Consider the following 23,963-nt stretch of genomic DNA (forward strand, 5'->3'; position numbering starts at 1 on the left):
TAGAAGTTGATGACATTTCTTAAGAAATGTTTAATTTTTCTCATTTAACATAGATGGAATGTTGAAAGTTTTACTGAATGTTTTTATTTTCCTTTTTTTAAGGGACTCAAGGTTTAAGATGTTACTGACCATAAATAAATATTTGATTGCCTGCTACACGTTCAGATTCCTGGGTAGGGACATTACAAATGAAATTGGTTTTGGTCCTCACTGCTATTGTAGTATCAAGACGTAACCATGATAGCAAGTTAGAATACTGTGATACAGGATAATTTTCCCTGCCACTGATTTTTCCCCCCTCACATGTGTCCATTCTCAGAAGGAATGGGGTTGCCATATCTTTTAAGTTTTCTAGCATGTTTTACCTAATACTGCCTAAATCAGTGTTTTGGGTTTTACGTAACTTTTTTGATTAATGGAATTGCAGCAGGATGAATAAGTATGTAAGCCATAAGTATATATGATGAACAAATATGCTGAAAATTTTTCACAGGAAGAAGCGGTTATGCGTTTACAACTTGGGAAAAGAGACTGTTTGATTTAGAATACTTGGGTTGAAACTTTCAGTGAGAGTTAGGGCCAGGGCTTTTACTCTTGGTCTGTAAAAGACATAGCAAGCAATTATTTGTCCTTGGTATTGTCCCAAGGACAAATAATAGTGCAAATTCCTACGCTTTTTTTAACATTTAAAAAGTCTAAACTGGCTGATGGTCGGTAGACAAATCACTTGAGATTTCACCTTTTACCTTAGGTATATCTTTTGGTCATTAGCTATCTTTAAACTCTATTTTTCTCTTTTCTTCCTTATAGTAGTTCTTCCTGGGTTTCCTTTGGGGCATTTAGGTTTTTTTTTTTTTTTGGCCACACCGCGTGGTATGTGGGATCTTAGTTCCCTGACCAGGGATTGAACCCATGCCCCCTGGACAGCCAGGGAAGTTCCCAGCGTATTTGGTTTTGAATTGAGTTCATATGTTTAGGGAGCCTAACATTAATGCATTTGGTACTGTGGTATCACTGAGCTCCACTGTAAAAGAAAATTTGATGATTATTCAGATGTTAAATCTTTTGAGTTGTTAATCAAATAACATTCTGACTGCTTGCATCATGCTAAAATGTACTTGTTACCATAGCACTGAAAAGATTTAGTGGAATACAAGCAATATTTCCTGGCATTCCTGAAAATTTGGGAGGAGTTATGATAGGAGGACTGACTTTAAGCCAGTTAAAGTTTATGAAATTGAAGAATCATGAGCTGTGTAAATTTGACATACTTATATTTCTTAGTATTCTAAGCCTCATCCCAATATAGCTTTTTCATGTCACTCGTGAAGGAAGCATTAAAAAGTACGTTGAATGCATCTACCACACTCATAATCTGTAAAACTTGTAGCTACAGCAAATAGCTGGCCATTTTTGGAATTATTTTTTCTTCAGTTCTTTTTTTTTTTTATTTCTGAATTTTATTCATTTTTTATACAGCAGGTTCTTATTAGTTATCTATTTCATACATATTAGTGTATATATGTCAATCCCAATCTCCCAATTCATCCCACCACCCCCACCCCCACTGCCGCTTTCCCCACTTGGTGTCCATATGTTTTTTCTCTACATCTGTGTTTTTATTTCTGCCCTGCAAACTGGTTGATCTGTACCATTTTTCTAGGTTCCACATATATGCGTTAATATACGATATTTATTTTTCTAACTTCACTCTGTATGACAGTCTCTAGATCCATCCACGTCTTTACAAATGACCCAATTTTGTTTCTTTTTATGGCTGAGTAATATTCTATTGTATATATGTACCACATCTTCTTTATCCATTCGTCTGTCGATGGGCATTTAGGTTGCTTCCATGACCTGGCTATTGTAAATAGTGCTGCAGTGAACATTGGGGTGCATGTGTCTTTTTGAATTATGGTTTTCTCTGGGTATATGTCCAGTAGTGGGATTGCTGGGTCATATGGTAATTATATTTTTAATTTTTTAAGGAACCTCCGTACTGTTCTCATAGTGGCTGTATCATTTTACATTCCCACCAACAGTGCGAGAAAGGGGGTTCCCTTTTCTCCACACCTCTCCAGCATTTGTTGTCTGTGATTTTCTAATGATGCCCATTCTAACTGGTGTGAGACGATACCTCATTGTAGTTTTGATTTGCATTTCTCTAATAATCAGTGATGTTGAGCAGCTTTTCATGTGCCTCTTGGCCATCTGTATGTCTTCTTTGGAGAAATGTCTACTTAGGTCTTCTGCCCATTTTTGGATTGGGTTGTTTGTTTCTTTAATATTGAGCTGCATGAGCTGTTTATATATTTTGGAGATTAATCCTTTAATGTCCGTTGATTCGTTTGCAAATATTTTCTCCCATTCTGTGGGTTGTCTTTTTGTCTTGCTTGTAGATTCCTTTGCTTTGCAAAAGCCTTTAAGTTTCATTAGATCCCATTTGTTTATTTTTGTTTTTATTTCCATTACTCTAGGAGGTGGATCAAAAAAGATCTTGCCGTGATTTATGTCAGAGTGTTCTTCCTATGTTTTCCTCTAAGAGTTTTGTAGTGTCCGGTCTTACATGTAGGTCTCTAATCCATTTTGAGTTTATTTTTGTGTATGGTGTTGGCAAGTGTTCTAATTTCATTCTTTTACACATAGCTGTCCAGTTTTCCCAGCACCACTTATTGAAGAGACTGTCTTTTCTCCATTGTATATCCTTGCCTCCTTTGTCATAGATTAGTTGACCATAGGTGTGTGGGTTTATCTCAGGTTTCTGTCCTGTTCCGTTGATCTATATTTCTGTTTTTGTGCCGGTACCATATTGTCTTTTTTTTTTTTTTTAACATCTTTATTGGGGTATAATTGCTTTACAGTGGTGTGTTAGTTTCTGCTTTATAACAAAGTGAATCAGTTATATATATCTGTATGTTCCCATATCTCTTCCCTACCATATTGTCTTGATTACTGTAGCTTTGTAATACAGTCTGAAGTCAGGGACTCTGATTCCTCCAGCTCCGTTTTTTTCCCTCAGGACTGCTTTGGCTATTTGGGGTCTTGTGTGTCTCCATACAAATTTTAAGATTTTTTTGTTCTAGTTCTGTAAAAAAAACACGCTGTTGGTAATTTGATAGGGATTGCATTGAATCTGTAGATTGCTTTGAGTAGTATAGTCATCTTCACAGTATTGATTCTTCCAATCCAAGAACATGGTATATCTCTCCATCTGTTGGTATCATCTTTAATTTCTTTCATCAGTGTCTTACAGTTTTCTGCATAGAGGTATTTTGTCTCCCTAGGTAGGTTTATTCCTAGGTATTTTATTCTTTTTGTTGCAGTGGTAAATGGGAGTGTTTCCATAATTTCTCTTTCAGATTTTTCATCATTAGTGTATAGGAATGCAAGAGATTTCTGTGTATTAATTTTGTATCTTGCAACTTTACCAGATGCATTGATTAGCTCTAGTAGTTTTCTGGTGGAATCTTTAGGATTCTCTATGTATAGTATCATGTCATCTGCAAACAGTGACAGTTTCACTTCTTCTTTTCCAATTTGTATTTCTTTTATTTCTTTTTCTTCTCTGATTGCCGTGGCTAGGACTTCCAAAACTATGTTGAACAGTAGTGACGAGAGTAGATATACTTGTCTTGTTCCTGATCTTAGAGGAAATGCTTTCAGTTTTTCACCATTGAGAATGATGTTTGCTGTGGGTTTATTGTATATGGCTTTTATTATGTTGAGGTAGGTTCCCTCTGTGCCCACTATCTGGAGAGTTTTTATCATAACTGGGTGTTGAATTTTGTCAAAAGCTTTTTCTGTATCTATTGAGATGATCATATGGTTTTTCTTCAATTTGTTAATATGGTGTGTAATTGATACACCATATTGATTTGCATATATTGAAGAATCCTTGCATCCGTGGGATAAATCCCACTTGATCATGGTGTATGATCCTTTTTTTTTTTTTTTTTTTTTTGGCAGTACGTGGGCCTCTCAGTGTTGTGGCCTCTCCCATTGTGGAGCACAGGCTCCGGATGTGCAGGCTTGGCAGCCATGGCTCACGGGCCCAGCCGCTCCACGGCATGTGGGATCGTCCTGGACCAGGGCACGAACCTGTGTCCCTTGCATCGGCAGGCGGACTCTCAACCGCTGCGCCACCAGGGAAGCCTGTGTGATCCTTTTAATGTGTTGTTGGATTCTGTTTGCTTGTATTTTGTTGAGGATTTTTGCATCTGTATTCATCAGTGATAATTGGTCTATAATTTTCCTTTTTAGTAGTATCTTTGTCTGGTTTTGGTATCAGGGAGATGGTGGCCTCATAGAATGAGTTTGGGAGTGTTCCGTCCTCTGGAATTTTTTGGAAGAGTTTGAGAAGGATAGGTGTTAGCTCTTCTCTAAATGTTTGATAGAATTTGCCTGTGAAGCTATCTGGTCCTGGACTTTTGTTTGTTGGAAGATTTTAAATCACAATTTCAATTTCAGTGCTTGTTACTGGTCTGTTCATATTTTCTACTTCTTCCTGGTTCAGACTTGGAAGGTTATACCTTTCTAAGAATTTGTCCATTTCTTCCAGATTGTCCATTTTATTGGCATAGAGTTGCTTGTAGTAGTCTCTTAGGATGCTTTGTATTTCTGCGGTGTCTGTGGTAACTTCTTCTTTTCCATTTCTAATTTTATTGATTTGAGTCCTTTCCCTCTTTTTCTTGATGAGTCTGGCTAATGGTTTATCAATTTTGTTTATCTTCTCAAAAGAACCAGCTTTTAGTTTTATTGATCTTTGCTATTGTTTTCTTTGTTTCTATTTCATTTATTTCTGCTCTGATCTTTATGATTTCTTTCCTTCTGACTTTGGGTTTTGTTTCTTCTTCTTTCTCTAGTTCCTTTAGGCATAAGGTTAGATTGTTTATTTGAGATTTTTCTTGTTTCTTGAGGTAGGCTTGTATTGCTGTAAACTTCCCTCTTAGAACGGCTTTTGCTGCATCCCATAGGTTTTGGATCATTGTGTTTTCGTTGTAATCTGTGTCTAGGTGTTTTTTGATTTCCTCTTTGATTTCTTCAGTGATCTCTTGGTTATTTAGTAGCCTATTGTTTAGCCTCCATGTGTTAGTGTTTTTTACATTTTTTTCCCCGTTATTGATTTCTAATCTCATAGTATTGTGGTCGGAAAAGATACTTGATTTGATTTCAGTTTTCTTAAATTTACCGAGGCTTGATTTGTGACCCAAGCTGTGATCTCTCCTGGAGAATGTTCTGTGTGCACTTGAGAAGAAAGTGTAATCTGCTGTTTTCAGATGGAATGTCCTATAAATATCAATTAAATCTCTCTGGTCTGTTGTGTCATTTAAAGCTTCTGTTTCCGTATTTATTTTCATTTTGGATGATTTGTCTGTTGGTGTAAGTGAGGTGTTAAAGTCCCCCACTATTATTGTGTTACTGTCAATTTCCTCTTTTATAGTTGTTAGCAGTTGCCTTATGTATTGAGGTGCTCCTACGTTGGGTGCATATATATTTATAATTGTTATATGTTTTTCTTGGATTGATCCCTTGATCATTATGCAGTGGCCTTGTCTCTTGTAACATTCTTTATTTTAAAGTCTACTTTAGCTGACATGAGTATTGCTACTGCAGCTTTCTTTTGATTTCCATTTGCATGGAGTATCTTTTTGCATTGCCTCACTTTGAGTCTGTATGTGTCTCTAGGTCTGAAATGGTCTCTTGTGGACAGCATATATATGGGTCTTGTTTTTGTATCCATTCAGCAAGCCTGTGTCTTTTGGTTGGAGCATTTAATCCATTCACGTTTAAGGTAATTATCAATATGTATGTTCCTATTACCATTTTCTTAATTGTTATGGGTTTGTTTTTGTAGGTCCTTTTCTTCTCTTCTGTTTCCCACTTAGAGAATTTCCTTTAGCATTTGTAGAGCTGCTTTGTTGCTGCTGAATTCTCTTAGCTTTTGCTTGTCTGTAAAACTTTTGATTTCTCTGTTGAATCTGAATGAGATCCTTGCTGGGTAGAGTAATCTTGATTGTAGTTTCTTCCCTTTCATCACTTTAAATATATCATGCCACTCCCTTCTGGCTTACAGAGTTTCCTCTGAGAAATCAGCTGTTAACCTTATGGGAGTTCCCTTGTATGTTGTTTGTCGTTTTTCCCTTGTTGCTTTCAGTAGTTTTTCTTTGTTTTTGTCAATTTGATTACTATGTGTCTTGGTGTGTTTCTCCTGTATGGGACTCTCTGCACTTCCTGGACTTGGGTGGCTATTTCCTCTCCTGTGTTAGGGAATTTTTCAACTATAATCTCTTCAAATATTTTCTCGGGTCCTTTCTCTCTCTCCTTCTTCTGGGACCCCTATAATGCTAATGTTGTTGTGGTTAATCTTGTCCCAGCGGTCTCTTAGGCTGTCTTCATTTCTTCTCATTCTTTTTTCTTTATTCTGTTCTGTGGCAGTGAATTCCACTATTCTGTCTTCCAGGTCACTTATCTGTTCTTTTTTTACTCAGTTATTCTGCTATTGATTCCTTCTAGTGTATTTTTCATTTTAGTTATTGTATTGTTCATCTTTGTTTGTTCTTTAACTCTTCTAGGTGTTTGTTCTTTAATTCTTCTAGGTCTTTGTTAAACATTTCTTCCATCTTCTCAATCTTTGCCTCCATTCTTTTTCTGAGGTCCTGGATCATCTTCACTATCATTATTCTGAATTCTTTTTCTGGAAGGTTGCCTATCTCCATTTATTTGTTTTTCTGGGGTTTTATCTTGTTCCTTCATCTGGTACAAATTCCTCTGCCTTTTCATTTTGTCTGTCTTTCTGTGAATGTGGTTTTCCTTCCACAGGCTGCAGGATTGTAGTTCTTCTTGCTTCTGCTCTCTGCCCTCTGGTGGATGAGACTACCTAAGAGGCTTGTGCAAGCTTCCTGATGGTAGGGATTGGTGGTGGGTAGAGCTGGGTGTTGCTCTGGTGTGCAGAGCTCAGGAAAACTTTAATCTGCTCCTCTGCTGATGAGTGGGGCTGGGTTCCCTCCCTGTTGGTTGTTTGGCCTGAGGCGACCCAGCACTGGAACCTACCCTGCTCTTTGGTGGGGCTAATGGCAGACTCTGGGAGGGCTCACGCCAAGGAGTACTTCCAGAACTTCAGCTGCCAGTGTCCTTGTCCCCACGGTGAGCCACAGCCACCCCCGCCTCTGCAGGAAACCCTCCAACACTAGCAGGTAGGTCTGGTTCAGTCTCCCCTGGGGTCACTGCTCCTTCCCCTGGGTCCCGATGTGCACATTGTTTTGTGTGTGCCCTTCCAAGAGTGGAGTCTCTGTTTCCCCCAGTCCTGTCGAAGTCCTGCAATCAAATCCTGGTAGCCTTCAGAGCATGATTCTCTTGGAATTTCTCCTCCCGTTGCCGGACCCCCAGGTTGGGAAGCCTGACGTGGGGCTCTGAACCTTCACTCCAGTGGGCGGACTTCTGTGGTATAAGTGTTCCCCAGTTTGTGAGTCACCCACCCAGCAGTTATGGGATTTGATTTGATTGTGATTGTGCCCCTCCTACCGTCTCACTGCAGCTTCTCCTTTGTATTTGGATGTGGGGTATCTTTTTTGATGAGTTCCAGTGTCTTCCTGTCAATGATCGTTCAGCAGTTACTTGTGATTCCAGTGCTCTCACAAGAGGGTGTGAGTGCACATCCTTCTACTCTGCCATCTTGAACCAATCTCTCCTCTTCAGTTCTTATAAATAGAAAAAATTATTTCTGGAAAGTTTAAATGGGTACTAAAACTAACTAGGCATAATCCATTACAGAAAAGGAAGGGAGTATGAACCAAAGTAAACTCAAAAAATTTTGAGTGAATGGTGAATGCAAAAAAAGAAAAAAAAAAAGAAAAGAGACTTAAAACCTAACAACCCATAGATTTTTAACAGGGAGAGGTCATCTTAGGTACTATGTTCATTGCTTTAGGGTCATTTGAAAATATTTTGATATTGGAATACTAAAGAGATTCACTTTCCTAGTATAGATACACTTACAAATATTTCATTACGTTTATAAAAATTTGAGTACTAGTAGCTATGGGATCTGGGACAGATCGACCAACCTGATTTCAACTTCTTCAGTTTATATATGTGTATAACTGAGAATTGAGGCAAAAGGATTATCCAGTCCCTTCTTGCTGTGCCATTCTAAGATTTATAAAATGAAATTAAGTGGGTAAATATAGCCCTCTAGTGGTTCTGTTATATGCTTACACTGTTAACTTTGGTGCATCTAGCATTTCTGTAAAGTTACTGATTTTTAGAAATTCAGTATTGAGAAGAGTAAGATTTTTATATTGCATGGCATAAAGAATATGAGGAAAAAAGGTATAGAGATATATTATTCTAACAATAAATGTTCATATTAGATTGTCACCCACTTATGTTACCCACTTTTGGAGTTATAACAATATAATCCAGAATATTAGAATTGCCCAGTACTTTACAAGATGAATTATTGAATCTAGATACTTTGCTGGTGCATGCTATGATTATTACCAGATTAACTACTTGTGCATATCAAAGTGTAGGGTAAATGAACTGAGGTGAATTGTAAGGTAGATCATGCTATATTCATGCTTTATTGACCTGGAATTTATGGTATGGCTTTCGGGGAAAACAAATTACAGAATGATTTTATATATACATAGCTCCCCATTTTTTGAAAAGAATGAAAAAAAAAGTGGAAGAAACCTCAAACAGTTGTATAAATACATGTTTCTGCAAGCAAAGAAAAGCAGAATATACACCGAACAATATTATTACCATTAGGGGAGTAAAATTTGGAAGGATGGGGGAGATTACTTCTTTACTTAACTCTAATGATTTAAATTGTTATGGAGAAAACAAAAGGAATTGAAATGGAAAACTTGAAAGGGTCAAACAGAAAACAGGGACCTTAATCTGAATAGTTTTAGAGCAGTAAGTCTGGCTCTTAATTTTGAAACTGATTTCCTGCAGAAATCAGTTAGGTCAGGTCCTGATCTGATTTTCTGAGTTTGTTTATTGTTTAAATGGGATGTGTGCACTTGATAATCTCCTTGGATATAAAGCTGATGCCCTAATTGGTTAAAATGTGTGTTGCTCGTTATTTCTCTTTATTTTGCTAATAAGCTTTTCCCTTGTTCTGGGAATTAAAAATCCTTTCCTCTTTAGCCCAGTTAAATTTGTTAAGGGAGGGCCTCTATGAAAAGGCCCTTCTTTGAGGTCTTTAAGTGGAAATGATTGGTTCTGAAAATTCTTCCCTAGGTGGCTTTTGAAACATTTCATAGATATTGAAGGCCCATTATGAAGGCTATCTTGATATCTTCCCTCCAAAATGCTAAGGAATAATTTAGGCAACAGTTCAGACTCAAAGAATGAAGACGGCTCGACCTTTTCACAGACTGAACACAATATTGTTGCAGCTTACTTGATTACGGCAGGTATGGATGTTTATTCCATTAATAGTTATTTTGTTTTTGAATAAGTGAAGAAAAGCAGAGGTTTTCAGCATAAGGGAGTAGAAAAAGCATGGGTTCAGAGATAATGTTTCAAGTTCTATATTGTTGGCCAACCTTGAGAAGTCACTTATCCTTTCTCAGTTGGGGTGCTCATGTGATAAATAAGGATGATAATACTTGCTCTACTTCCTGGCTGTAAAGATCAAAAAGAGAATGTAGGTGAAAATAAATGGAAACATTGTTAATGGTGGTTAATATAACAAGTTATTTTGAATTTTGATAGGCAGTGAGAGCCGTGAAATGGGGCTTAGAAAAGTTTTTTATAAAATGAGTAAATATCCATATGTTTGGTTATTACATTGTCAAATTAAGTTTTTATTGGGGAATAGTGTGCACCATGGCAAAGATGTATTTTTATAGCATTTACTATTCTCATACATACTTTCTGTAGTTTTGTCCTTGGTGGTGGAATCTAGTTAAGATCGAAAGATCCTGGAAAGAAAATTAAAGTCATAAAAAGAGAGAGCAGAGTGTATTGTCACTGAGGACAGAGTTTGTAAATTGAGCTCATTTTCGAATGCTGTATTGGAAAACTGAGCTTTGGTTTTCATTTTTTAGTATCTTTGTAACAGTGAGCAAGTTTTTTGTTCTTCCATTTTCATATCTGTAAAATGGGGATAAGAATAAGCTACTGTCACAATTGTTTTGAAGAGTAAAATTAAATAATGCACAAATATACCTAAGTGATATATACAGTATATGTTGGACAAATGTTTCTTTCTTCCCACATACACACACTCATTGATGCATATATTGGATTAAGATAAAGACTTGTTGGCTGAAAAAAAGGAATGGGGAAATTGACAATAGAAGTTCTCTGATTACCTTTTTTATGTATAGGTTGAATTGTGGTATTAATTTTATGCTTAGCAGTCACTTCATTTTCAACTTTATGCTTAGTAATGAGTTTTAGAAGTAACTTTATTATTTTTTGGATTGACTTATGAAAATTTTCAAATATATTCAAAAGTAGAGTAAAAACATAACAAATCCTACTGTACGCAGTTTATTCTTTATAATTGCTTAGTTTCCCCATAATTCAGAGTATTACTTCTGTGGTAGAAAATGTGGTTCCTCAGCCAACTTTTTCATTTGAATACCTCTGTATGATAAGCACTGGATAAGTTCTGTTTTCTTTTTGAATTTTTTTTGATATTGCAACAGAAAGGAGAAAACAATATGCTACTTAAAGAGATAAGCTCCTTATCACAATTACATAGAAGTACTTTGTATACAAACTTTTGGTTTAGTTAGTTTTTGGTAGATGACCAAGAAAAGCTATCTTTTTTGATCTGGTTACAAAAGAAGCATGCAAAGAAATTTTCCTGTTAAGAAAATATTCTTGCTGGTTCTTACCCCTGTAACAGTAATAGTAATAGTAATAGTAATCTTACTATGATGACAATGATGACTTCTACTAGAATTACTATTACTACTGCTACTACTACTCCAACCACCACCACCACCACTACTACTACTGCTACCACTACTAATGTTATTATTGGAATACTTGGTATATACCAAGCACTGTTCTAAATATTTACATGTACAGAATAATTCATCCTTATGCTAATTCAGTAAGCAAATTTTATTTTCCCTGTTTACAGATAAAGAGTCTAAATAACTTTCCCAACACACACATCTACTAAGTAGCTACGCCAGGATTTGAACTCAGGTATTTCGACTCTAGAACCCTCAGTTATAATCACAAGGATCAGTTTTATCAATACTATGAGTACGTGTTGTTTGTTTGTGTTTTTAGTAGATGAACTGAAGGGAGCATATCTAACTTCTTTATGCTTTTGTTCAAACGTTTATTGTTCTTTGGGCCCCCCAATCTTTCCCTTTAACAAAACTCACTTAAATGTCCAAATCGAAACCAAAACCGTGAGGAAAAGAATTTAGTCAAAGCATTTATTTCATTTGTTACTTTTACCAAGAGCCTATTTAGATTTTTCATTTTAAATTTAATTTTTAATTTAACAGTTCTCTCAGATTGTAGCTCTTACAAACGTTACCAACTTGAGCACTCTCCCTTTCTCCAGTTAATGCTGGGGAGCAAGAGGGCATGGCGAATTAAGGATCTGAAATAGATTCATTACGGGTGACCTGTAGGATGAAGCGTGAGAGGTACTAGGCTGAGAGGATGGCTGTGTACCAGCTAATGAAAGACCTAAGCCGTAAAGGCGGTAGGGGAATCACTGAGTGACATGATCCAATTTGTATTTTAGAAATGTGCTGTAGTGGTAGCTAAGAGACCAGGTAGGTGGCCCCTGTGTGATTAAGATTTAAAAGACTCTGAGGAGGAAGTAGTAGCATTGGAGACAGACACATTCAAGAGCTAGAAGTTAGAATTGATGGTTGGATGTGGAGACTGGGGGAGAAGGTGAGGGAGCATCAAAGATGACATCTAAGCTTCTCTTTTGGGCCACTGGATAGATGATGAAGCTATTCATCAAGATGGGAGCACATCTGGGGAAGAACATGTTTGGGTCAAGAGAGAAAATCTCTGGGTTCCGTCTGAGAGAAGTCCCGTAAAAAGCTGCGCACATGAGTTTGAATTTTATGAGACTGATCTGGAAAGTAACAGCATATAGCCTTGGATCTGTGTGAAATCACTGAGTGTATATTGAATGTGAAAAGAAAGAAGGTCCAGGACAGAAACTTGGACAATGCATATATTTAATAAGGTAGAGATGAAGAAAGAAAGGCCAGGAAGTAGATTAAGAAGGATCTGCCAAAGAGATTGGAGGAGAGCCACAGAAGCCAAGGGGAAATTAACTGAACATAGACCTAACTACTAAATGATCTATTGTCTACTCATTAGAAAACACCTACAGATAGGAAATAAAGTAGAGTGCTTGAGACAGCTGCAGAGAAAATAGAAAAAGGGCTAAATTGTTTACCTCATTCTCCCTGTTATATCTAAAACCGCCCCCAAAGCACAATTACTTTATTCTGGTTGCATATTTGGTAGGCAACAATTTACTGCACTGTGTTTTTATCTGACTTAAAAATCATCAAATCTGTAACTAGCCCAGAAAGACTCTTCAATTCACTAAACGTTTTGGAGCTACAATACTAGATGCAAAAATATTGAGCCAAAGAATCATCAAATTTGATATCATTGTGCCTTAATTATGCTTGCAGGAATAATAGACCTTAAGCAATATGAGTGTTAGTTGTCCGTTTATTAAATAAATCTGCTATATATCATATATACAACATAGAAATGATTAGAAGCCTAAAATCTACACAGGAAGACTAGGCATATATGAATTAAGTAATATAGCATCACATAAGGTAAAGTATAATATAAACAAGTACTTTGAGAATTTAGAGAAGAGAGGATACTATGCAGAGGACAAGTCTTTGGGGCAGAATTGGCCTTGAACAGAATTTTGAAGGGTAGCATTTGGAAAGGTAGAGGAAAGGAGTAGGGTGTTCCAAGTGGGAGAAATGAAAGTTGAAATTTACCACAAGCCTAGTGCATTTGATAAATAATTAGTTGGAGGGCTTGTTTGACAAGTGTGAAAATTTGCTTAGAGAGGGTAAAAACAGATTGAGGCAAAGAGCCTGGAATACCAGGCTGGGACATGTGGACTTTATCACACAGATGTTGGGGTGTGTTGGAGGTTTTGAGAAGAGCCTTGGTTAATTCTATGTTGTAGAAAGTTTATTCTGCCAGCAGCATGCAGGAGGAAAGAACAGGAATCTGGAAGCTTGGTATAACAGGATTTTGAATGGAAGTTTCGACCAAGGTGCCAAGATATAATAGAAGTTCTTCCTTAGCTGATACATTTGGGTGTTGGTGCTTGGAAACCTTCCCTCTCTCTGGCAATAGCTGGAGCTGATCACCAGAGTTCTCTTCATGATGGTGAACACCACTCTATGCTTTTTGTTCCTTCCCCCTCCTTTTCCCCCTAGGAATCTGGTAATAGCTCTAGCCTCTCTCAGCTGTTAGAACCTAATATGGCCCACATCTGGCTTATGGGAAATGTGTGCATCCTTTGTTGCATGTAGGGAGTGTTAAACAGGCTGACATGCACATCCAGTCCACTCAACAATATTTCTTGTTGTAAATGAAAACACTGACATTCAGATTAAGAAGCTCATCATCAGTCTACCTGAATCCCCAATTCTGGGGCACCGACAACATTGAGTTTCTGGGCCTGCAGGTCTAGAAGTCAGATCCCAGGCTGTGGAGACTTGACTAGGGTGATATGGCCTGTGAGGCTTCTCAGTGGACCTGAAAGCCAGTCCGACTTCCTCTCTGGATAGCCAAACCTTGCAGTGTGCATTCTTCTATAGGGGTGTGTGTGTGTGTGTGTGTGTGTGTGTGTCTGTGTGTGTGTGTCTGTGTGTGTGTGTCTGTGTGTGTGTATGTATGTGTAATGAAGAATTTAGATTTGAACATGTTGAGTTTCAAGTGATATTGAAACAGTCATATGATCTTACATACTGTAGATGCTTAATAAATGTTTAATGGCAATGAATTGTATGAAAAGAGATGCGGGACTGGAGCATATTTCAGGGATGGAAAGTGACAGAAGCACTGTTAGGATAGAATGATAGCTGAGGCTTGAGAAACTATAGAGAAAGGAGAGCCTCAGGCTTCAGGAAGGAGGATGAGAAAATTAAGCTGCCAAAGGAGATTGTATGATCATATGTATATCCTAAAAATCAGTGGTGGTGGTATCATGACATGCAAGGGAATAACATCAAGGACAGAGTGATCAATAGTGATGACATTAACACCAGTCTTTAGTGCTGGTTTAGGCAACTGGTAGATTCTTTGTGCTTTAATTTTTATATTTCTGTTTTACAAAAGGGCTGTGAAGATATTACAACTAGCTTGAAGAATAGCTGAAGCTCTGCAAATAAACGAACCAAAATGGATTTGCTATATTTTTGAAGGAGCTTAAATATTTAATTTGATTCTACTTTTACTCATTCAAATTAAACAAAATGTGTGATTTTTTTTGTTTATGTTCTCAGGTATGATAAGTGTTCTCAGCAACATAATAGTTCTTGGCATCTTCATTAAGTACAAGGAGCTTCGGACACCCACAAATGCAATTATCATTAACTTGGCTGTTACTGATATAGGGGTCAGTAGCATTGGTTACCCCATGTCTGCTGCTTCAGATCTGCATGGAAGTTGGAAGTTTGGATATGCAGGATGTCAGGTATTGGAGATCTTTAGAATCAAAGCAAAATAAAGTAGATTAAGAAAATGTACATTTAAATGTCTTTAAAAAATCCCAAGGGTTTCAATCAAATAAGATTATGTAGGATAATAGATATGGTGCTCTTAATAAAAATGGCTTCAGGAGTGACTGGGAAATATATTCTTTAATAAGAGAAATGAAATCAGTCGCCATCATTATATTTTCAAAATTTCCCCAACTCAAAGGAAAAAGCTAAACTAACAAAAAATTAGCAGTCAACTAGAGAAGAAAAGTGAACATTTGCATATTCAAATAAAAACTTGCATATTACAAATTCAAAAAGAAATACTCTGCTTTCATTTGAAACAATAAAATAATGACTGTGTCATAATATCTGAGTAATGTAGTTAAACAACGTGTTGCTGATTTTTTTCTATGGAAAGTTCTCCGAGAGAATTGCTGGTGAATATATCTACGATGATTTTTACTGACAAGAAAATAAATTAATATTAATTTGCATTAATGACTTTTGGCCTAATTTTTTAAAACAGTTAGCTATTTTAAGCTCTAAAACTATAGAGAATAAAATGAAAAGAGTAGAGAGTAGGGAATACCCATGTGTGCACCAACCAGTTTTGTCAAACCTTAATGTTTTGCAATATGTGCTTCAGGTTGTTTGGGGTTTTTTTAATTTTTTTCTTTTTTTCTTTGGCTGCCCCGTGTGGCTTGGCTTGTGTGATCTTAGTTCCCCGACCAGGGATGGAACCCAGGCCCCATCAGTGAAAGTACCGAGTCCTAACCACTGGACTGCCAGAGAATTCCCTGTTTCCAATTTTTTTAAACCACAAACAAGGCTTCAATAAATTGTTCTCATACATGTCTTTTCCTGCAATGTGTGAGAGTTTAGATACATTACTAGGAAAGGAATGGTTTGGTTGTAGATAATGTTTATCTTCAGTTTTATCAGATGTGGACAAATTTCTCTCCAAAATGGTTGTGCCAGTTGCTAGAACTTCTGTTACTCCACATTTTCTCCAACACTTGGGGTTGTCAGACTTGGAATTTGTAGCATTTTGATGGATATAAAATAGTATCTTATAATTTGCATTTCTTTCAAGATTCAATGTGATTGTACATCTTATGTCATAAACATGCAGGTTTCCTCTTGTGTTAATAGCCCATTTTTCTGTTTGTCTTTTCAGCCTGTTGAATTGTCTATCTTCTGAATAGCAGTCTTTTGTTGGTTATATGCATTGCACTTAATTTATGGTTTGTTTTTGCACTCCACAGAGTATGTATAGAAGTTTTACTTTAAGCCTTAACATTTTTTAAAAAGTTTATTTTAATTAATGAAGTCTCAAAACATTTTCTATGAATGCCTTTATTAAACCACTTATAATTTGACAATAGATGATATATTTTAAAATTAGTAAAATAAAAAACTCTCAGTGTATTTAAAATATATTTTAGCAATGGGATAAAAGTGTAAATGTCTCTTGGGAGGATGTGTAGAATGGTGGAATCTTTCCAATTTTAATCTTCAGATTTATGCTGGATTGAATATCTTTTTTGGAATGGCAAGTATTGGATTGCTCACAGTTGTGGCTGTGGATCGATACCTGACCATCTGCTGTCCTGATGCAGGTACAGCACTTTTCTCAGCTTTCTCAGTGAACCCATTTTTGCCTAAGTACTGCTCGATACACATTCACTTCAAAATGTAAATGTATGGCTTGCAACACGGTCAGTCATATTTCTCTGATAATCCTTGACTGAAAGTTTCAGTGATTTTCTATTATACCTAGAATAAAACCCAAATTTCATAACACAGCCTCCAAGGTCCCACGCATTCTGGCCCTGGGCTACCTTTCCAGTGTGTTCTGGGGTCCTCTCACTTTGGGGTACTAGCCAAACCCTTTCCCACTTTGGGGTCTTTGTAAATGCTATTTCCCTAGTGTTTCTCCATTTCTATCCTCTGACTGATCATTTTATCATTCAGGTTTCAGCTTAAATGTCATTTTTTTTTTCAGAATGTGAATTCATGTAGATAGGCTTTGTGTGAACTAAAGTGCTCTGTGAAGAATCTATTTGATGACAACTTTGAATAATCAGTTAAAACAAAATGAAGATATGAATCACATCATTGGGAAATGACTTTGATGTTCCATATGTTTGTTAATAGGAAGAAGAATGACCACCAACACTTACATCAGCATGATTCTGGGGGCCTGGTTCAATGGCCTCTTTTGGGCTTTGATGCCTATTGTTGGGTGGGCTAGTTATGCCCCAGATCCTACTGGGGCCACCTGTACCATAAACTGGCGGAAAAATGATGTGTAAGAGACATGTTTACACTTTATAATCAAATGCTTCTAGTGTAGACATTTTCTCACCATTTCAAATTTAAGGTCAGATGAAATGTTTCTCATGCAGAGATGACAAAGATCTTCCTTGGTATAGATGATATGATTACAGCAGAGATGAATTGAGAAAAGTGAATTATGCTTATTTTCAAGGAAAGGCCATCCAGCTCCCCTTGTCCCCTGCTCTGTTCCTTCCTCTATCTTCTGGCAGCAAAGGCAAAACAGAGAATACTTCCAATATCCGCACCTTAGAGGTAGGACCTGACAGGGAAAAGGAGTGTTAGTGGAGCTAGACAGTGTGCAGATCTGGCAAAAGTCCAGGCTTTCTTTTCTAGATGATCTGGTAATAAAGCATCTCCTGAGAATTATGCAGCAAAAGCACAGTCACTGCAAGGATTTGCTTGCTCATCAGTGATGCTTTCCTATATTTACCAGGGAAAAGGGGGTAATTTAGTTTATTAAAGGAAATGAAAGATTATGAAGAAAAGCAAATAGAAAATTTCTAACTCTCAAACTAAATCTAAAACTTTTTAGATTTAGTGCAAGGTCAAAAAATAAATATTTTAGGCTTTACAGGCAAGACTGTCTCCATTGCAACTATTCAACTCTGCCTGTGATAGCAGCCCTAGACTGTATGTGATGAATGTGGTTCCAATAAAGTTTTATTTACAAAGACAGGCGACAGGCTGGATTTGGCCCACAGGTCATAGTTTGCCAACCCCTAGTCCAAATGAACTCAAAGTCAAATGCACTTCCTAAGCTATTTAATAATATAATGACTGCTGGACAGTGCCAGTATTATTTCTGATAATTATCCTGTTTCCCTTACTCTATTTAGTATATTAAATGAGTAGTGATTTAATGTCATGATTTAATTATTTCCTTTTCTTACTTTCAGATCTTTTGTTTCTTACACCATGATGGTTGTTGCGATAAATTTTATTGTGCCCTTGATAATGATGTTTTACTGCTATTACCATGTCACTCGATCCATTAAACATCATGCTACTAGTAACTGCACTGAGTATCTCAACAGAGATTGGTCAGATCAGGTAGATGTAACAAAGGTAAGACATTAAAATCCTTAAAAAGGTTTTGTAATCAAGCTTTTACATGGACATGGTTCCTTGGCCCCTGCAGTCACCTCTCCCCAACTCCCGATTCTTACTCTCTGGCTCTTTTTTCTGGTGTTGGCCTCCGTATTTCTAAATGATGTGCTTATCTGCTGTTTTGGGTAATTTTTTTATTTTTTAAATAAATTTATTTATTTATTTATTTTTGGCTGCATTGGGTCTTTGTTGCTGCACGTGGGCTTTCTCTAGTTGTGGCGAGCAGGGGCTACTCTTCATTGCGTTGCACGGGCTCCTTATTGCAGTGGCTTCTCTTGTTGCGAGGCATGAGCTCTAGGCATGCGGGCTCAGTAGTTGTGGCGCACGGGCTTAGTTGCTCCATGGCATGTGGGATCTTCCCGGACCAGGGCTCGAACCCGTGTCCCCTGCATTGGCAGACGGATTCTTAACCACTGCACCACCAGGGGAGCCCTGTTTTAGTTATTTTTCTTTGCTGTTACTTCTTGATTTCCTACTATAGACAAAGAAAATTTTTCTTATACCACCAACCTTTCCTACTCCTCCCCACCAGTGTTTATCTCTCATCAGTAAAATGTTAATATTTGGTTAGATGAAGAGCCAATTTTACATTATTGTGATTATCTAAATTTTATTTATTGAAAATCTCTGTAAGACTCTGATTTATATTTCTTCTTTTATACAACTTTTTCCCCTTTGGAATTAACAGTTCATTCCTTTTCTCTTTCTCTTCCTCCGTTCATCTCTCTCCCCTTCTCTTCTCTCCCTCTCTCTCTTTCTCTGTAGCTTTGTTTGCTGACTCTTCTGTGTACCTGTCACTAATTCATCTCTAAACTCTCCACCAGAGGCTTCAGTCTCCTCTTAGTATTTTCAAATACATCAGAGACTAGGTCGACTTTATCCTTTTCTTGGCGCTACCCTCCTGATACCCGCCAGATCTCTTGCCCTAGTCTACACTGGCTGTTCTTTAGGATGACTACCTAGGAAGCCAGCATCCCCACATCTCCTTTGTCACCAGCTGGGAATGCCTTTGGCCTATCTTATAGGTCAGATCACCCGTTTTCTGAATTGTATGTCTTCCCTTTTTTTTTTTGGTTAACTCCTTCACATTTGGTGTAACACATTCTCTAATAGAGTCTTGAGAAGGTCACAAGGAAGTCAAATGTTTAAGATTTTGCATGCCTGAAAATGTCTTAATTCTACGATTATGTTTGACCGATTGTTTGCTTGGTACGGAATTCTAAGTAGAAAAATGACTTTCAAAGAATTTTGAAGACATTACTCTATGTAGTCTCTCGGCTTCAGGTGTCACTATTGAGAAGGCTGACAGCATTACGGTGATCTGCGTTCTCTCTGGAAGCTTGTGATTTTCTCTGTGTCTCCAGTTTTCTGAAATGTCACGCCGATATGCCTTGGTGTGGCTCTTTATTCACCCACGTGCTGGGTACTGGGTGAATGCTTTCTATGTCGAGACTCAGGTCTTCCCTTCTGGGAGTTTCCTTGTATTATTTCTCTGGTGAGTTTCACCTCCCATTTTGTTTTCTCTGTTCTCTTTTTCTGGAACTCTTTTTATTTGAGTATTTAATCTCCTGGATTTGTCTTTTAATTTTCTTAAATATTCTCTCCTGCATTATTTTTGTTTTGTTTTTATTTATTTATTTTTGGCTGTGTTGGGTCTTCATTGCTGAGCGTGGGCTTTCTCTAGTTGCGGTGAGCAGGGGTTACTCTTTGTTGTGGTGTGCGGGCTTCTCATTGCAGTGGCTTCTCTTGTTGCGGAGCACGGGCTCTAGGTGTGCGGGCTTCAGTAGTTGTGGTGCACGGGCTAAGTTGCTCTGCGGTATGTGGGATCTTCCCAGAGCAGGGCTCGAACCCATGTCCCGTGCATTGGCAGGCGGATTCTTAACCACTGCACCACCAGGGAAGTCCCCTGTTTGTTTGTTTTTGTTTGTACTTTCTTCTTTTTTTAAAATTTTTTTTTGATGTGGACCATTTTTGAAGTCTTTATTGAATTTGTTACAATATTCCTTCTGTTTTATGTTTTAGTTTTTTGGCCGGGAGGCCTGTGGGATCTTAGCTTACCAAATAGCGATCGAACCCACACCCCCTGCATTAGAAGGCGAAGTCTTAACCACTGGACCGCCAGGGAAGTCCCTGTTTCTACTTTCTGAGAGATTTCCGCAACCGTGTCCAGGACTGGGATTGGGTGAGGAGGGTGAGGCTCAAGCCTGGGGTGCAAAATTTAAGCAGGCGCCAAAAGGCTCAGTAATCAAAAAATCAAGTAGTTAGTGCAGTATTTTAAAAAATCAAAATTTATGTAGAAAGTCCACATTGAACAAAATATAAAATATTAAATAAAGACAGGATCTGACCCTGCACTTGCACAGTTCACCTTTTTTACCTCACCCTTACCCTGGCTGACCATACATTTCAACCTTCCTGTTGCATTTTAAAAATTCTGCTTTCACTTTTATAGATGAGATGGAAGCATTATTTTATACTTCTTTTTGATAGTGTCCTCTTCTTGTTTAATGCATGTGTATCTTCTCTCATTTCTGTGATGATATTGTGTATATATTTACATTTTCCTTCTGTTCATCACATATTTTTTTTCCCCCGAGTTCCTGCACTGTTTTGGTCTCTGCCTGTCAGTTTGCGTGTTTCCTCAATGTCTGGTGATCAGGGACTGTCCCTGCATATTTAAGAGTGATGCGCTAAAAAGTTGATTGTGAGCTCTCGCTGTGCTCTTTCACTGGGATATGTCTTTGGAGAGGGGGGTTTCTAATGATCTGTACCTCTGGGTATTTTCTTCTGGGCTGGTCAGTTTCCAAGGCGAGAAGATTCTTTCGCCTTTCTGGGTAGGAGATAAAAGTCTGTGTACCCACATTCTCATGGCTCAGTGCAGGGAAGGGACAGCGTGTAGCCCCCCTCTTTTCAGGACAGTACGCCAGCTCTCAGCTGAGCCTGGTGTCCCCCAGTCTCAAGTTTCCCTGCTTTACCCTCTCTTACACTGACCCTTGGGGTTCTTCTGGGGAGAGGGGGCTGTTTCCTAGCTGAACAGAGAGGGGATTCAGAAGTGTAACTGCTTCTTTTTGCAGATTTTAATGAGTTTTTGTGTTTTAGGTTCCAAATGAAGCCCCACATTCAGAACTGTCATCTCCAATTCCTGAGGCTTTCTGTAGTTCTGTGGAGTGGATTCACCTGTACCTGATTTCCCCTCATTCCTGACTCTTTAAAATTAAAAAAAATTTTTTTTAAATCATTCTCAAGTCTGATAAGTAGTATGCCACTTGTCTAATGGTTATTCAATTTTAACTTTTACAGAGCTGTCTAATCTGTGGTTCTCAGACCTTATGTGTTTATGTCTTTTTAAACCTTTTCTATCTTTTTAGTGGGCAATCAGGAGGGAGCAATGTAATTATAATTTTTCATTCAAACAAAATATAAGGATAGCTCCTTTACAAAATTATCTGCACTGTACGTATTATATGTGATTTATTATATACCAAGCTCAAATGGCCTGTATGAGAATTCACTGAACTCAATAGAGGACTTTTTTTTTTTTTCACATTGAGTTTAAAGAGTTAGAAAGTTGTTTTTTAGATTAGCAGATGAGAGTGAGGAAAAGAAAGCGCAACACCAGCAGTCCCTAGCACAGTTACTCCAAGTGGGCCAGGAGTGGGTCCTTCTGCCTGTCATCCAGGCCAGCTTTTGTATTCTCCCCAGCTCACCAAAAGAAAGCCGGCATTCTTTACATTCGTGCACCAGTCTGTCCATTTCACAAGCTCTTGTTATAGATGACCTCAGGCACATTAGCAAAGCATGAGGGGAAAAATTCAGTTTTTCCTCTGTGTCTTCAAAAACATAAATTTATTCAAGTTCCAATCCAGATAATTTTTCATGCAGTTTAAGGTATATTAGTTATTTTGATATTTTAGATATTGGGTTTGGCGAATATTGATTTCTTTTACAGATGTCTGTGATAATGATACTCATGTTTCTGGTGGCATGGTCCCCTTATTCCATCGTGTGCTTATGGGCTTCTTTTGGTGACCCGAAGAAGATTCCTCCCTCAGTGGCCATCCTAGCTCCACTGTTTGCAAAATCTTCTACATTCTACAATCCCTGTATTTATGTGATTGCTAATAAAAAGTAAGTTATGTCTAAAATGGTTCTCAACTAAAACAAGTATACAGAAAGAATGTTAAAAAGGCAATGGATAATGTTCTAAAACTTTTGGGAAGGTAAGTGACAGAAACTCACTTCAGATGAATGTAAAAGTTATTTGGTTCATGCAGCTTGAGAAGCATTTAGGACCTTAAATGTCTAGGGCTCCAGTTCTGTGACAGGCTCTTCCTACACAGAGGCGAGATAATCACGGGTAACTCAAGACCCAAGTTCCACAAGCTAAGCATCCCCAAGTGTGAATTTCGTCTCACATGGCTTTCTGGCAGAAGTGGCCCTGGATGGTCAATGGTGAGCTCAGCTTGGATCACATGGTTACCCCATTTAAAATACATGGAATTGATTTTGCAAAGAAGAGAGTAGTTCTATTACTGGAAAATGGACAAAGCAAGGCCAGTTGGACTCCCTAAGTGGGTAGCATAGTTGTATATTTACTAGGAGGAAGACATATCATTCAAATGCAAGGAAAAATTCAGTGCTAACATAAAGGGCTTCAGGAGTGTGTAGTCACTCAGAATAGTTGAGAATCTTCCCCTTCCCCCCTTTGTTGAGCCTCTGAGCAAGGATTTCTTTCCTGCCTCATCAGTGAAGCTTACACTGCTTCATTTCCTGTTACTGCTTAAAGATGTAACAGTAGATGAACCAATCTACAGTAGATTGGGATGAACCAATCTACTGTGCTTAAATATTTGACCAGAAAAATCTCAGTAGAGGTGAGGTAATTTGATCCTGGAATGCCAGTGCTGCTTCTATTACACTTATGTATTTATGCACGTTAGGAAAGCAACTTTAGCCACAGATATATGAAGAAACATAAAAACTTTTAAGAAGCAGACTGCATAAGAAGCATAAAGAACACATTTTAAATTCAGAGTCTCTTGGTAGTTCTTTAGGAAAGGTCAGGCATTCTCAAGCTCCTCTTAATTGAAACTGGCCTTTGCTTAGAAGAACAAATGCATGAAATACACATCCTTAGTTCAAGTAAATAATTCCTTGCAAATGACGTTAGATGCACCCTCTTAGACATAATTAGTGGTTTTTATTAAGTGTCTTCAATGTTAATAGTCAGTGGTGCACAAGTGGTCTTTAACTGTGTCATACGCTTGATACATTGACCAAGGGTCTCAACAGCAGATGTTAAAGCTGGAAGCAGGAATTTATCTGGAGATGCCAGTTGGTAGTAGTGGCATCATAGCCATGTTTGAGAGTACTCTAAAAGTGCCAGGTCCTCATGGGTAATGCCAGATTTTCCCTTTTTTATTGTAGGTTCCGGAGGGCAATGCTTGCCATGTTCAAATGTCAGACTCATCAAGCAATGCCCGTGGAGAGTATCTTACCAATGGATGTACCCCAAAACCCACTGACTTCTGGAAAAGTCTGAAATAAGAGGAAAGCACACATTATCAAAACATTTGCTTTTTTTTTTCAATGATTTAATTTCACTTAAAATCTGAGCCCATTTCAATCAAATGCAGACATAGAGGATTGTCCTAATAGACTGTAGATTTCTCGCGTGTAGTTTATAAGTTCTTCTGTTGGTGCACTGGCCACTGTAGGGAATGTTTCATTGTTTCCTTATATGTAAACTTATTGCTTATCTCCTTTGGTGAATAGAGGCACATGAGATTAAGGCCTCTTCTCTTTCTCCCTATC

The 23,963-nt window shown here is 37.8% G+C and overlaps 1 protein-coding gene across 1 annotated transcript; it reads left to right on the top strand.

Annotated features, from left to right (window-relative positions):
* The first annotated feature begins 9,291 nt into the window (after nt 1-9,291).
* RRH (retinal pigment epithelium-derived rhodopsin homolog) lies at nt 9,292-23,963 on the top strand. Its single transcript, XM_082653595.1, has 7 exons — nt 9,292-9,428; nt 14,505-14,695; nt 16,222-16,321; nt 16,860-17,013; nt 17,939-18,107; nt 22,099-22,277; nt 23,577-23,963. The coding sequence occupies exons 1-7, from the start codon at nt 9,323-9,325 to the stop codon at nt 23,689-23,691; spliced, it is 1,014 nt and encodes a 337-aa protein (XP_082509721.1). The 5' UTR covers nt 9,292-9,322; the 3' UTR covers nt 23,692-23,963.

Source organism: Grampus griseus (genome assembly GCF_964374135.1).
Source record: "Grampus griseus genome assembly, chromosome: 4".
NCBI classification, from domain to species: domain Eukaryota; kingdom Metazoa; phylum Chordata; class Mammalia; order Artiodactyla; family Delphinidae; genus Grampus; species Grampus griseus.

Bases quoted from the DNA above. Each gene is read 5' to 3' on its own strand.
- RRH (XM_082653595.1), top strand. From the start codon at position 9,323: ATGCTAAGGAATAATTTAGGCAACAGTTCAGACTCAAAGAATGAAGAC. The intron at 17,014-17,938 runs GTAAGAGACATG...TCTTACTTTCAG, and splicing joins AACTGGCGGAAAAATGATGT to ATCTTTTGTTTCTTACACCA. The intron at 18,108-22,098 runs GTAAGACATTAA...TTTCTTTTACAG, and splicing joins ATCAGGTAGATGTAACAAAG to ATGTCTGTGATAATGATACT.